Below are 16,473 nucleotides of genomic sequence, written 5' to 3'. Positions count from 1 at the left end.
CGGTTTTTTACTTAAAAAATGTGCATTTTTATTTTTCTCTTTAATGTTCATCTTTTGATGAATTGATTATTTTTCAGTGAGCCCCTCTGTTTTTCAGTCATCATACATTTTTAAGCTCCTCAGTTTCCCTGATGGTTTATTGGCAGACATTTATAGGCAGAGTCAGTCATTCTAAAACAGTGCACTTTCATATTAATCGTAATGATAATAATTGTAACATTATGGTCTGCTAGCTGTCTGTATGGGTGCACTAAATAAATGTCTGGTGTTTGCACACAGACAATCTTCTGCTATGTTACAATCAGGGTACCATGTTCTTGGAGGCAGTAGTATTGGTTAATCACATCATTTCTATTGGTAGTTTCAAGGTACAGTCTGTGTTGCCACTTCACATAAACTCAACAAAAATATAAATGCAACACTTTTGTTTTTGCTCCCATTTTTTATGAGATGAACTCAAAGATCTAAAACTTTCTCCACATACACAATATCACCATTTCTCTCAAATATTGTTCACAAATCTGTCTAAATCTGTGATAGTGAGCACTTCTCCTTTGCTGAGATAATCCATCCCACCTCACAGGTGTGCCATATCAAGATGCTGATTAGACACCATGATTAGTGCACAGGTGTGCCTTAGACTGCCCACAATAAAAGGACACTCTGAAAGGTGCAGTTTTATCACACAGCACAAAGCCACAGATGTAATCATGGTGTCTAATCAGCATCTTGATATGGCACACCTGTGAGGTGGGATGGATTACCTCAGCAAAGGAGAAGTGCTCACTATCACAGATTTAGACAGATTTGTGAACAATATTTGAGAGAAATGGTGATATTGTGTATGTGGAAAAAGTTTTAGATCTTTGAGTTCATCTCATAAAAATGGGAGCAAAAACAAAAGTGTTACGTTTATATTTTTGTTGAGTGTAATAATTAAAAAACCTGAAATCCATTTACAATTTAGTGAGACAATGCTGATTTATACCCAGTAAAGGTAATTTTTTGCCTTTACCATGTTTCTTTAGAATTTTTCCATTTTTATAGCAGAGTATGTCTCAAAAACATTTCAAATCAGACAATTAAAGAACTAAAAATACTGTCTTCTCTAATTTTATTAAAATTCTAATAGTTTTAAAATTGTACTTTGGTGCTGTTGAGTTTGAGATCTAAATGTCAGTTTAGTGTCTGTCATGATGGAGAGAAAACTAAATCAGTTTCTTCGTTGTATCAGTAATTCACTAAATTTTAAAAGCGAATTGGTGAATTGTGTTGCGGTACCATCTGTTCTCTTCCTGAAAAATTCAGGGATTGCTTAATTGTACGAAGGGAGTCATATATTTTGTTCAGCTTATGATGATTCATTGCAGTCTGCACTTGGCTAGTTTAGAAGGGCATTTAAGTGATTACAATGGTGTGTTGTTGTGAATAAGGTTGTACTTATAATACTGCAGTGCTGTGAGTCGAGCACATATTATCTGGGCTAGAATGTGGTACCAACAGGACCAGAGTATACCTGGAGATTAGCTCACTTCAACCCCAAGTGTAGTCTGAGCAGGAGGTTTGTTTAGGGCTTTTACACTGGATTGTGCATTAGTTAAAGTGTTGCTGATTGTACCTGGCGTTTGACTCTTTTTCCTCCACAGGGAGCATCATCATGTACGGGGCACTGCTGCTCTTCGAGTCAGAGTTCGTCCATATTGTCGCCATTTCCTTCACCTCTCTTATCCTGACCGAGCTGCTGATGGTGGCCCTGACCATTCAGACGTGGCACTGGCTCATGATAGTCGGGGAGCTCCTGAGCTTGGCGTGTTACGTCGCCTCACTCGTGTTCCTGCATGAGTTCATAGGTAAGAGAACACGAGCACACACACGTAAACTCTTTATTTCAGCCACACAGAAGGTGCCTGTGAGCCTGCAGCAGCATATTTCCTAATGACAAGAAAACAAATGCACGTCTGCGTTCGTTTCGCTGCAGACTGATTGATGTTGTTGTGTTTTGGCCGACCTTGAAATAGACGTCAGCATTCAGCAGTAAGGGGGACCTGCTCATTCATATTGTGTCTCTAGTGAACAATAAGCTGTGGTATGCTGGATATTAGGAAGTCGAAAGGTGAGTGTATTGAAAAATAGTCCTGGTTTGGACAACGCTTGCTGTAGCATTAAAGAGGAAACACCAACGGTCTGCTCAGTTTCCTGTCATCCGCCAAGGTTTATGTGTTTATCACAGTCAAGGTGTGTTTGGTAGAAGCCCACCAAAATAGCTTTCTCTCAGTATCAGAAAGGAACAGATTCATAGCTGTTAGAAGCCTGAAAGATAAACAGTTTTTGCAACAGAAGATGAGTGTATTGATGGTGTTAATGACACTCTATTACACACTGTTGTTGCCGGGCTATTTGACATCTTTTTGCTTTGGTTGACAAAAAAATAAGGCATTTTTAGCTGTGCCATACTAAGACTCATGACATACACAATACTCTGACCAAAGCTCTTCAAGTCGTTATTTTCGGCTTTATGTGGGGTGTGGAGTTCCATTTTCAGCCTACAATCTCGACCACTGAGGATCATGACTGGCATGTGGTCAAGTGTACCCTTTTTGGATGCTTTTTCTCCGTCTTCAAGTCAGACTGGAATAGATTTTAAAGGCTATTCTTCTGTTGCGTGTGCACTATGCACACTTAATTGGACATTTTCCAAGGTTTATTTTTCTGTCTCCTGCATTCAAAGCAGTCTGGACCAACATGGTTCCAACTTTCTGAAAAATTCCTGAGACAAATTCTATTATTGGCAGTCTTTATCCAAGGGGTTTTCATACTGCGAGGTGTTCCTCTCCGGGGAGAGCGGTGACAGAGACGGATGCATTTGGCAGAAAAGACATTTAGTTTAAAATACTGTTGCTACAATTTATGCCAAAATTCAGACTCCTTCTAGGAGTATTAACTCATAACTTATCATAACATAAATATGATACATACTATTTATTTATGCATTGAGTCCACTCCAAATAAATTTCCCAAATCTAGCTTTAAATAGAAAACAATGTGCTCCTTATAACCCCAGAACTTGCATTAGAATTGTCATATTGTTAAGTTTTCTTCAGCATCAAAGTAATCCAGTGATTTCTGTCTGCACACACATTGGTTTGCTACAAATGGGACCTGATAATAGTAAGTTCAGAATACTTTGAATGATGCCAGTTTGCCAAAATGCAAACAAACACAACCTAAAAAACAAGACTGAAGTAGGATCCCACAGCTAAGTTGAATCCTTTTCAGTCACGGGATACATACCATTACTGGCTCTATCAATGTGATAAAGTGACGCGGTAAAATGTCATACGTGTGAGATAATTAACCCTTTGATGCGCAGTGTGGGTCAGGAGATACCCATTTTCCATTGGATTTGGTCACTGTTGACCCATGTTGTGCATCAAAGGTTTAACAAAATGCTAAATCTGTACTGTCCAGTTCACAAACATCCATCCATCCATCCTCTATACACCGCTTTATCCTCATTAGGGTCGCGGGGGGAGCTGGAGCCTATCCCAGCTGACTCGGGCGAAGGCAGGGGACACCCAGGACAGGTCGCCAGTCTGTCGCAGGGCTACATACACAGACGAACACTCACACTCACATTCACACCTACGGGCAATTTAGAGTAACCAATTAACCTCAGCATATTTTTGGACTGTGGGAGGAAGCCGGAGTACCCGGAGAAAACCCACGCATGCACAGGGAGAACATGCAAACTCCATCCAGAAAGATCCCAGGCCCACCCCGGGATTCGAACCAGGGATCTTCTTGCTGCAAGGCGAAAGTGCTAACCACTACGCCACTGAGCAGCCCAGTTCACAAACAGTCAGGTTTAATTATATTTTACTGAACACTGAACATCTGGTCCATGCCTACGGATAGGAAAGTAATTTAAAAACATCCCAGTAGCTGCTATGCAAACAATCTTTCAACTGCAGCTTATAAACAGTGACTGTGTGACTTCCTCTAAGATCCATCCTGTCTGCATGTCATGGATAATTTGTATTTGTAAGTTGTTGGTTTAGCTGCTTCATGTGCATACATGTGGCCAACTCTCTTGCCTTGGATTTGCCATGAAACCGATTCTATCAGGCCATAAATGGCTTCGGTGTGACACTACAGCATTAGAATGTGCAGATCTTAGAAGTCTCCACTCATCCCCACTGACTCGCTCGAGCACACCAGCTCACTTCCATCTGTCCTCAAACACTGTATAAGAACTGGAGTAGTTCAGCCATACAGTACATGTTCACACAGGAAACTGATGCAGAAGGGAAATAACAATATGGAGAGCCCCGCCCTGCATGTTGACAGGATTGGTTCTTCAGGTTTTAGTTTCTCTTTTTTCCTTTCACATATGGGGAATTTGACTTCTGTTTCATCAAGAAAACACTGCAAGTAGAAAAATAATATTGTGAAGCTTGAAGTGTTTGAGGCTGTCATTGGTTTGAGTGTTGATTCAATGCAGAATCACTCAGCCACAGATTTGACTGCTTATTTCACTCATGATGTTTCTCTGAACATTTGAAGAACACTATACAGACATTTTAACAAGATGATTTGATTTACATCAGAAGACACACTGTCAAAGGAATTACTGGACCTTTCAAAGCTGCTAAGTGGTGTTTAGAAATGTATATTGGTATCCTTAAACATCATTCTGAACTCCGACTCTTCATCTGTGCCAGACGTCTACTTCATCGCCACGGTATCGTTCCTGTGGAAGGTGACCGCCATCACGCTGGTGAGCTGTCTGCCCCTGTACATCCTCAAGTACCTACGCAGACGCTTCTCTCCACCCAATTACTCCAAGCTGACCTCTTAAACTCTGAGAGGAGTCTCCGGCCTTGTTTACTGTGGGAAAACAGAAAGGCGTCCCTGTCTACATCCTGCAAAACCTTCGCCTAGACCAGAGAATTCAAATATGGATTCATCCCCTTCAGTTTGTTTCTGAAAAGCTCTCCTTAAAAATGTGGAGGTGGACAGATTTGACTTGGACAGAGTATTTACTGAGCGGGAGAGTTAGAATCAGTTACAAGAAGAAGTTTTAATTGCTATGTGTGTTTGATGCAAAGACTAACTGCAGAGGGTAGAAAACCAGATTCAACTGGTTTAAGTAAACATTTCTTTTAAGCTGTCTGGTTAGCATGAAGACATAAAGGTCCTGAACACAAATTTAAACAATAAAAATTCAGTTTGGCAAATTATACAGGTCCAGTTGAGTTTAAAATGTCAAATATCTCATCAGGAAAGATAAAACGGTTTTATTGATGTGTTGCTTGGGCTTGAAATTTGCTCTAATTTCCCATTTCCGTCTTAAATAGCAAAACTGTTTTTATTTTAAGGAGCTGAAATTGACGTAGCATTGTCGCTCAGGACTTGATTCACATTCTCCTCAAACAGGGATTTCTAAATGGAGTTTGAGAATTACATGGTTAAAAGAGACGTTTACTGGCTAGACTTTGCATAAAACACACGTCTGCAACTTTGTGTATTTGTTTATGCGTCACCCCGAAGCTGCAGCCCAAAACGGCGGAGGTGGTGTGGTGGTTTATTTTAGCATGACCCGTGGTGTCTGATGTTAAATCTGTCCTTGTCTCTTTGTACGGACCCCGAGTTGTTAGTGTTTGTGGAGCGCGGTCAAAACAGCCACAAAGGAGTGTTGGTTATTTGCAGCCCAAACCTTCCGCACAGCCTCTAATGTGGCCGCTCGGGCAGGCCAGCACCGGCTACGCTTCAGCATTGCATGGTGACTCACTGTAACAGTGACCTAAAGCCATAACTGAAAATACCCTGGTGACCAGCTGCCCTCTTTCATGCTGTCTAATCCAGGGCCCCCTCACTTCTCACTGCTACTAACCTCCACAGTTCGGCTGTGACTTAAAAAAAAAAGGGATCAAATCACAACTGCTCAGTCAAATACAATGTGAATATTGTCAATAAGTATTACTACTGCACACTGAAAGAAAGAATCTGATACGATGCTACACTCATGTTTCATTTCACTGTAGTGTGATGATGGACTGTAAATAGTTTGCAGTTAACAGAAAAACACGGCCACACTGTCACTCATTTCAAATTGATTTCACTTTTAAACAAACGCATGATGTTTCTCATGCGACTTGATGAACTTGATGTGTCAAACAGAGCGTCCAGGGTGCCATAATGAATCAGTTCTGTCGTATGCTAAACAGGAATTTTAACCCCCACTGAATTCAGCAAGCTGTTTGCACAGACTTTTGCTTTGTACAACTGCTGAGTATATTTTTATGTTGTAATAGAAGTGCAAAGCGTAATTAATGCTAAAATGATTCGCTTGCTTGTAAATAACTTGTTTTTTTCTGTATTTATTAACATGTTTTATTTAATGATGTCGATTGCACTCAAATGAGCAGAACAAAAAAGGGAGAATTGTGCTGATGTCAATGTTGTGATGATGGCGATGATTAATAATAAATATCATGTTTTCTTTTATTGAGGCATTTTTATTTCTGTCATGGTTGGCATTATTTTAGATTTTTACTGTCAGGAAAAGACCAAATGGGATTTTCAGAAAAATACCGAGAGACCTCAGTATTTTTCTGCTTAATTGAATGTTCAACAAATGTTATAAGGATATTTTTCCTTTCCTGTAATAGGCCTGTAAGGTTATAGGACAACTGAGACATAACATTTATACTGCAGCATTCACAGCATGTTTTGAAGACGCCGTCAGTGCTGCAGATGATGTTACATGATAACGTCGGAGGAATATTCTCAAACAAACATTCAAAAAATGTTTTCAAGATGTTATCGAGGCTTCCGATGACAGAACATTTTTAATAAAGCATTCCTGTAGGATGTTTTGGAAATAAGGGCAAACATACAGCCATTAAGCATACACACAATGTTACGTGATTTAAAAAATGATAATTAACAGGCAGAGTATTGTCAATGCAACACTCAGAAAACACTTTAACCCTTTGATGCGCCGTGTGGATCAGGAGATAGACATTTTCCATTGGTTCTGGGTCACTTTTGACCCATGTTGCGCATCAAAGGGGTAAGAATATTAAGTAATGGTGGCCTGACAATATCACCAAACATTTTTTAGAACATCTTTCGAGGGCTTTATTCTACCTTTAAAAAGAGCACTCCAACATCTAGCTGAAAGCGTGAGTAGAACTTTGTTCAACAGCACAGCGCTACAAAATACATTAGTTTTCTGTTTGTTACTGTATAACAACACTTGTATTTAAATGCTAGAATGTTCACGATTCTATAATTTTGACACCAAAATGAGGTTTTGTGAATGAAATTGGGAAACAAGAGTGTAACATAAGAAGGAACCTTGTAAATGAGGCTGTAATACTTCTGGTTGTAGGACATTCCTTGTTTGGTTCCATCCGAGTTTGGACTGAAACCAAATCATCCACAGTTTGTTTGCACTGCAAAAGCAATCGCTGCTATTCTGGTTGTGTTCCACTTCAGTTTCTGATGAGGTGTGAGTTACACAGGACACACAGGCAGAACGAGAAGGCTGGATGTTTGGCGCTGTCTCACCAGAGGAGGGAGTCCCTGATGCCTGGAGACGCTGGTGTGTTTTCCACTCATGGCCACATCCTGCATGCTTCAGGTCCTGCACAGACTTTCGACATCATCAGAAATCCAAAGGTAAAGACAAAAGAAGACAAAATGACTTTGTTAGAAATTTAGTTTACAAAAGGTGTAATTTGTGGAGAGATTTCTTTGCCTTTCCTTTAAATCAGTATACATGCTTAATGAGAGTTACGTTTTTATAAGAAACTTTGTTCATTTTGCATGTAGATTATAGTAATGAAGGTGTTGATGCTCTCATGGCATTTCAGCCCAGAGACGGTTTGAGTTGGACCAAATTCTCACTCATAAAACCTTTTCCTTCTTTTAACATGCAGCCACGCACCTCAGCACTGCGTGTTCAAATTAAAACTACAGTGTGCGTCCAACTTTTTTTTTTCTTGTTCCACTGCCCAAATGCGTAAGTTATACCATTAAAAGAAACCATTTAACTTAATCAGCCCCATGAAAACTGAAATTCCACTCCAGAATCAACAGAGCTGCCTGCTAACCTCAACATTTTGGCCTTTCCTCCTCTCTTGAAGCCGGCAGTGGAGCCCCCGCTGGTTCACTGCCAGATTCACAATCCAATCAAAGTCAGTTTTGAAATTTACTTTGTGTTTTACAAGGTTTGGATATTCACACTATTTAAGAAAGGAAAAAGCAAAAAAGAAATAGCTAACAGCTGTTACATAACATATCCAGGCTAATTACCACAAGGTCGGTGCATTTTATCTTTGGCACTTGAAGACAGGGATTTGTTTCCAGCTTGGAAACATCTTACACAGAGCTCCCAGTGGAACAGTACAAGAACGAGAGACAGACGATCATGAATCTGCTACAGAATATACCACCAGCTGTCACAGACTCCAGACTAGAGCAGTTGATAGCATGGAACCATGTGGGATCCATACCCAGACTTGAAGCCAAGGCGACCGCATCGGCGAGGGCATGGGGCTTTCGCCAGTTTCCTAAAGAGATCACTGCTGCACCGTCTGAGCCTCTGGGTCACATCTTACTGCTTAAAAGGCATAATGAACTCCCTCACAGTTAACCCAATTTCATAATGCTCCTAGAATTATGTGGCGCATTGAGCTCGTCTGCTTAGGAGCAGCGAGCTGTTTTGAAATAACAGAGACCCTTGATGGATGATTTGGAATGACACCAAATAATGAACAAGCTACTGGAGATGAACTGTTTACTACTCACTGTTATTGCTCTGAGTAAACACTGGATTTTGGCAATGACAGGCCGCTCACTGAAACATTGCAAAGCATGAACACACACCCTCCTCTGGCCCTATTTATAGCCCTGTAAGCCTGGAATGCTTTGATTTGTCTTAGCACCCACGACAGTTAAAAGAAGGCCAGCATATGTGTTTCCCTGCCTCTCCCCATGATCTCTAATGACACTGGCTAATGCCTCCGAAACCAACTACACAAAACCGCCCAAATCACTTTAAGGCTGACTGGATTAGATACATCTTTTTCCTTGCAGTAGAAGTAAAAGAGAGACTAGTGCAACGAGTGATTAATCGCGACTGTTGGGGCTGAAGTTCTGTCAGTTGTTGTTCTGAATGAAGTTGTGATGGGAGGAGTGAGTTTTTCTTTCAGCTGAGATGCTGAATAGGATTATTCCAGTTTGTTTTGACGACCAAATATTGACCTCCTTGCATCTATAGTCTGCTGATACTAGCTGCAGAGGTATGAAATGCTGTAGGGCCAAATTGGAAACCTGGATGAGAGAGAAAAAAATGTCAACAAGGGGGGGAGATATTGTTTTTGGGATTTCATGTGCACTGCTGAGAAGGGAAAAACCCATGAGCTCGTCTGCCACTTTTCCACTGGACTTAAGACACTCGAATTCTTTCTACAAACATTCGAGTATTGATCAGAATCCTGTTACATAATGAGGCGGTTTGATCCGGTGTGGATGTATGGACTTTCCATGTTGATGGAACATATTAGTTCATTTATACTATTCGGAAAAAGAAGGAAAATGTTTTCCAGGGTTCTCAAGTTGTGGCAGGAAGGAAACAGGATTCCTTATTGCACAATGACATGCCAGCTCTGCCCAAACTGAAATCCTGTCAGTAGTGGTCTCGGCAACTACTGCGCTGCTTCTCCAGCATCTACTGAGAATTACGAAACACGACCTAAATTTTTTAGGCTGCTAGATTATTAAAAAGCAGTCCACAACTTCCTGAACTGTGTGCTACAGTCCTCTCTTTTCATGGTGTGCAGGAAGGGACGAGTATTTCCAAAACATTCAAAAACACTCCCGCACACTGTCTAACTTACAAAAATACATTTATTTGCGACGTACCATAGGGAGGCATGAATTAAAAACAATCCACTGAATGACATCTCTCAGTAAGTCATTGAAAATGTAATCTGTAGGTTGGTTAATTTATGTATGTATACCAAAATGTTAACTGGATTCTGGAGCCTTAGATGTCAGCTGTATTTATATATTGTATTATTGTGATCATTTATTATCGGTATCTAGACATCTATGTTTTATTTATTTATTTCTGACAACGCAGGCTCTTGGTGGGCTTAAAGCAGTCGTGTCCTCAGATATAAGTGATATTTTCTCATCCATACTGTGAAGCATGGTGGTGGCATCATCATCATCAGCAGCAGGCCCTTGAAGGCTTATAAAGGCAGAGGATCAAATGAAAGCAGCAACATATAGGGAAATCCTGGAGGACAACCTAACGCCGTGTGCAAGAGAACTGTGACTTTGGAGAAGATTTGTTTTCCAGCTCAGTGAAGCGTACCGCCAAATATACACAGATATGAAATAAAGTCAACATGGTGAACGTGACGGAGTGGCCGAGTCAGAGCCCAGACCTTCATCCAGTCTAAACCTGACAACCATTTGGCTTATGAAGGCCAGCACCAAAATGTTGATGAAAAAATGTTTGAACTTTGTGTGACAGTGGGAGTATTTTTGAAACTTCTGGACGCTACAATCCTCTGCAACATGCTGTTTTGAATACAACCCATTACTGCTAATATTAAAGTAAACCACTGACATTTATTTTGTAGAATGATGCAGATAGCTTTATGAAAGTTTGGATGTTACCTTGCAATCTTGCAGTGGCTGTTTACGCTGTTGTCCAAATTTTTCAAAAAGAGATCCGCCATGTATATGTGTGAGCCTTAGAGCTCTTTGTGCTAAGTAAGCTTAGCTGTATTGTATTCAAGTGTATTCAACGAAGTCATTTTGACTGTCTTCAAACAGCTCACTGAAACTAATACTAATACAACTAATTCAACTGATACAGTGATGTTCCTCTTTTCTACTGACTGATTTATTCTGTTTAACAACTCTTTTTGATTCTCCCTGAGACTTATCACGCATTGGTTTTCAGGAAATCATTGTATTTGAGTTGTAGTTGAAGTAAGGCACTTTTTCGAATTAATCTTGGTTTGCTTTATGTTCTGATGTCAGCAATCTACTTTTCTAGATTCTATCATTTTAAAATGACACTTTGCCCTTTTAAACTTCTATTCTAATTTTGAGGAAAGAGTGAAAAATAGGTTTACTTGTCTTTTAACCTTGTGTATCTGACGTCCATTTCTCTTTACATTTTTCTGCTGCAACTCACCTGCAACATGTGAAGAAAAAAGGAAAGGAAAGGAGCAACCTATCCCTACCACTTGGCTAAATACCGGGTTGAAAGATAGCAAAAAAAAAAATCCCATTTACTAATTTAGATAAACCTTTTAATTTGCAAATGATATTATGTTTGCTTTTGTTGACACAATAATGTTAACTGCACCAAGTTAAAATCGTATGTGATTTAAACTCAAATTTCTGCATTGCTTGATTTAACATTAAGTAGCAACAACAAGTAGAAGCAATTTGAACAAATTGCCTTGATAACTTTTTTGTCACCTTCAGGTAAGGAATTCTAGTCTGCTCCTGTACATACTGAACACCAAAATGTTTTACTTCTGCTCACAATTATCATACCTACTGTAAGTACGTAACACTTAGGGAGACTCTTAGTACTTTTTAGTAGGGAAAGTGTATATAGCCATGGGACAGCTGCATGAGTCCAATCATTACACTCACGAAAGGTCCCCCACCCGACTGTTTGTCCCACCCAAGTCACCCCACTGTCACCTGAAGTGAAGCTTTCATAAGGAGTGCATTATGAAATGACAAAATGATCAAGGATCATAAGTGAAATAGAGAGAAAAGAGGGATAAAAAAAATACACTACCAGTCAAATGTTTTGCACACACTGTCTCTCTCATTCAGTGGTTTTTATTTAATTATTTTGTGCATTGCAGATTATTATTGACGACATTAATACTATAAAAGAACACATATGGGATTATGTTGTAAAGACAAAAGTGTCAATCTACAACAGGGATGTCAAACTCATTCCACAAAGGGCCGGTGTGGCTGCAGGTTTTTGTTCCAACTGAGCAGCATCACACCAGACCTGACTCATTTAATCAACCGATCTCAGTCTCCAGACAGGTGATTGGTCAGACTGTGTGCTGCAGATATGTTGGAACTAAATGCTGTAGCCTAGAGCACACAGTCTGACCAATCACCTGTCTGGAGACTGAGATCGGTTGATTAAATGAGTCAGGTCTGGTGTGATGCTGGTTAGTTGGAACAAAAACCTGCAGCCACACCGGCCCTTTGTGGAATGAGTTTGACATCCCTGATCTACAATGTACAAAATATTACAAATAAACAAAAAGCATTGAATGACAAGATGCGTCCAAACTTTTGATTGGTAGTGTACATAAGGTAACGATGATGTGGCAGACTGGCAGCCTGAGAAAATGGCTTTACTTCATTGTTATTATCAAGAGGTTAAAGGTTTAATTGCTGATTCAAAGGAAAAAGCATAATGTGACGAGAGCAGATCAAAAGACTCAAATGGAGTCAAAAGTCCACGCCTCTCAGTGCCCCCTAAATTTTCACAGAAAGTTTTCCATGAGACCCAATACCATGCACCATTTCCATACCGAAGTTCCACTGCGTGCATTTCAAAGCTCAATCACATATGTTACACTTGGAAAACTCAAGCAGGGCACTGCTCTAACCCAGACAACTCTACCTCATTGGGCTGTTTTGCAGTGATGGAAAATCCTGCATGAACTTGGAAAAAGTGGGCTCTCTGAGAAAAAAAAACAAAAAAACGGAAGTGCAAACTCGGCCGTCTGGACACAGGCAGTTTTCCTTTCTTAAGCGTGTTCATTTACTCATTCATAATTTGAGTTGCGTAAGAGTTCCGTAACAGTGGAGGAATTTACATCTGGTAGACATGGCTGCTCGATGGTTATCCCCAAAACGGAGGCTCAGGCCGCTGTGGTTTACACACTCATTGCAGTCACCTTGTTCACCCATCTGTCTAGCACAGGCTCCCTCACTCAGACTAATCCATGTCTCAATCCAAAACAGATCCTCTGATTACCCCCCCCCCCCCTCCCCCCCCTCTCCCCAGTACACACATTTTCCTATGAATGGCCTTGGGACTGACATGACTGATGTAAGCACAGGATCAGCCACTGAGGTTATACTGAGGCTTAGCACGTGAAATAGAGATGCGGGAGGAGGAGACAAAACAAAAAAAAAAACACAAATCTCATTGATCAAGTTGATATCTGTTCTGTTGAGAATGGATAAATAAGTTATATAATAATTTGAAAACTTTAGAAAGAATTTTTTCCCCTCAGGATTTGCTGGGACAGCTGATGCCACTCTCATTTCTATGTGATAAATATGAAGCAATTATAGAGTTTCTGCCATTTGTCCTGTCGAAACACAATGCCACCCACATACAGGAGAAGAAACACTTTGGGTGAGTACACATTTTGATATGTATATATGTATATTTTGGACTCCATACTATAAGCACATCACTACACTAAACGCTCCAGACAGGGCATCCATTCTTGGCACTGGAGCAGTAACGTATGGTTTAACTTGGCTCTATAGATTGCTTATTCTGCACCTTCCTTTCCTGACTATTATGTGAACTTGCTCACGTTAAAAAAGCTCGAGACTTTCTCAATTCCCCCTTTTTTTCTTGGCTTTTTAACTGTCATCTGGATAAGCACCTCAGTTTATTACATAAGATTGTGAAACTGTGACGGTTTACCAGGAGCAGCGATCCCTGCCCAGATGAAAAACAACCAGCAGATTGTAACAACTTTAAACTCATTCCTCCGGAAGTTTAGAAATTAGGAACCTCAGCAGACAGATAGATGCCCCCCCCCCCCCCCCCCCCTTCCCTCCTGACAAAGCTATTAATACATTTTACAGCACATAAACTGAGACATGAGTCAGACATGTTCAGTGCATAGACTGGATTTACTCACGGATTGTTTGCCAACAGTAGCGGGATTTAAAGTGGAATTAGACAGAAAACTGTGCTGCAAGACATTATTTGCTTTCCTTCTCATGTGAGTTATTCCAAGGAGTTAAAAGATGAAAGCCACAGTGTAGACTTTCATGTTCCTGTGACCTCAACTACTCTCCCTTCACAATATGAGCAGCTTCTAAAGTTTCTATGAAAAAGGGAGTCTGTATTTTTGGTGTCAGACAGAAAACTTTACATAACTTCAGCACAGTTAAATCCAAAATACTAATCGTCTTTTTATAAGTATGAACATAAGTATGTGTTCCTGACTGCTGGGGTCACGTTATGTAGTAGTCTTGTTCAGCTTTTTTCCACAAGTATCAGAAGATGCTGCAGATTTCCATTATGAAATGGAAATGGTAGAAGCTTCTGCCCACAGTGGAAACAAAGGAATTCTCTATATTCTATGTTCAAAATTAGCCACAGCCCCTAAAATTTACTCTAAAGGAAAAACATTTATGTTTTCATTTTACATTTAGCTACAACCTGAGCTGCCTGACAGAAGAGTCTAGCAAACTGTGTTAGGTCAGTTTCATGTAATGTGTCCTGTAATCAAACTTCAGAGCCATTTTATGCTTTTTTTCTCTCTCTCTCTCTCTCTCCTCTACAGTGTCCTACAGTAATTTCTTCATCCCCACAATGAAGTTCTTGTGTGCTACTGTCTGAGAGAAGCCGCAGAAATGCCTTGGCGCAAGAGCCGGAGACGTCATGGATTCCTGAGTGTGGGGCTTTGCAGGAAAGCCCTGAGTCTCCGACATGGACCCGCTCCAGGTTTCCATGGCAAAGGCGCACAAACAGGAGGAAACACTGAGGGAATCCCGTTATTTTACAGCATTGGACCATTATAAACACCCAGAGCGGGGAAGGAAGCCGCTCTTGGTACTCAAGTAATCCTTATAGAGCTCTAGGAAGGGGGACTTCATACCAGAACCACTGCTGTAGCTGATGCGGCTGCATGTTTTTGAACAGAAAGGGAGTTTGCGCGCCGCCGCTGTCACAACTTCAAGTTTTTTGAACGACTTTTTCCTGTTTCGTCTCCTTTCACCATTTTTTAAACTGAAGACAGCGTCTTCTGCTATGGTTGTTAGAGGAGAGTAATTTTTGTAACTGTTTATTTTTTTCTCTTTTTTTTCCATTTTTTTTTCTCCAGATGTTTAGAGAGACTTGGAGGCTGGCACAGTACCACACGATGAGGTCCATGGATCAAGGTACTGCTGAAGTGTTGTGATTATCTGGTAATCAACCCATTTGATTTTTAATTGATAAAGTAGCTTTAGTGCTGGTGTGTTTTTGGCTAGAATGAAAGTAGTGTCGTTTGTCTGTTGTGTGTCAAACATTTCGGACATAGCTGTGATGTGGATGTTTGGACACGCTGCTGCGCGCAGTGTTTGTCTTTGGATTACTGGAGATATCAGACCAGAAGGCTGATAGACAAATCAGATGGATGATTAAAATGTATTTTTAAAACTTTTATTGGTGTAAAATAAACTAAAATACATTTTGGATTCATAAAAAAATATTCATAAACACCGTTAAACTCGGCTGTAGATTTTGTACATCAGGTGTAGCTGGAATTAAAAGTGATAACTTCATGGAAACATTCCATTTTTACGCCTATTCACACGTGTGAAACAATTTAAATGTTATCTCAGATGTATATTATGTCACATAGGATGCAAACGTTGCCATTTGGGTCTGTTTTAGTACCGCTTCAATGAACCCAGAGTCAAAGTTTTAATAAAGCTGTGATCTGCACATCACAGCACCAAAAAGAGCATAAAAATCAAAAGCTTCCCGCGGGTCCTTTTTGCTGACAGAGCACATACTCCTACAGGAACGCCCTTCTGTGTGTTGTGCGTCGTGCGTAAATCTGGGGATACCCTCTGGAGAACCTGTGCGTTCTCATTGACAATAAAAGACCAAGAAATCCCGTCCGAGGCAGGCAGAGTGTTAGACTGAGTGGGGTAAATAAAAGTTAATGTGTTTTTGAATCCAACCATCCGTCTGCATGTATATCCACACCAACCTGAACTGACGCTTTAACAGCTGTCTTTTAATGGAGCTGTAATTCAGAAGACGCGCACAGGGAGCAGCTCCTCTGCGTCACTGCGTCCCGTCAAACACCCGGGGGCAGCACCAGGCTGCACAGCACTGCTCTGTGATACTGTAGGGGGGCAGTTAACTCACCTCCAACCTGCACTTTTGCTCTTTGTTGTTCGACGCATCATCGAAGGCGTGATCACACTCTGCCACGAGCTCCAGAACGTCTGCATTCAGCGTGTAAATAGACCCTCCTCCGTCTGAAAATAACCGCGGCGAACTGAAACAGGAAACTTGTGCGCTTCACCTCCTGCAGCTCACCGATGCGCGATCTGACATTCGGAACAGGTTTCCCCAAATCCACCTCAGTGCCACAGCTCCTCAGCCACGTCTCCGTCGTATCGTCCGAACGCGCGGGACTCCTCGGG

The 16,473-nt window shown here is 40.8% G+C and overlaps 1 protein-coding gene and 1 long non-coding RNA gene across 2 annotated transcripts in view; one reads left to right on the top strand and one right to left on the bottom strand.

Annotated features, from left to right (window-relative positions):
* Positions 1-6,507, top strand: part of LOC110948325 (probable phospholipid-transporting ATPase IIA) — a 36,184-nt gene extending 29,677 nt beyond the window's left edge. Inside the window, exons 27-28 of the mRNA XM_051949328.1 lie at positions 1,647-1,850; positions 4,722-6,507. Coding sequence (XP_051805288.1) covers positions 1,647-1,850; positions 4,722-4,858 — 341 coding nt within the window. The 3' untranslated portion in view covers positions 4,859-6,507. The remainder of the gene's footprint in view (positions 1-1,646; positions 1,851-4,721) is intronic.
* Positions 6,508-6,832: 325 nt separating this feature from the next.
* Positions 6,833-16,316, bottom strand: LOC127534359 (uncharacterized). The gene is made up of 2 exons (XR_007942463.1): positions 16,193-16,316; positions 6,833-7,660 (listed from the first exon to the last, which is right to left on the bottom strand). It is a non-coding gene; the product is annotated as an uncharacterized LOC127534359 (long non-coding RNA).
* Between the last annotated feature and the right edge of the window lie 157 nt (positions 16,317-16,473).

Source organism: Acanthochromis polyacanthus, chromosome 6 (assembly GCF_021347895.1).
Source record: "Acanthochromis polyacanthus isolate Apoly-LR-REF ecotype Palm Island chromosome 6, KAUST_Apoly_ChrSc, whole genome shotgun sequence".
NCBI lineage: Eukaryota > Metazoa > Chordata > Actinopteri > Pomacentridae > Acanthochromis > Acanthochromis polyacanthus.
This window is presented reverse-complemented; position numbering and strand designations above follow the sequence as displayed.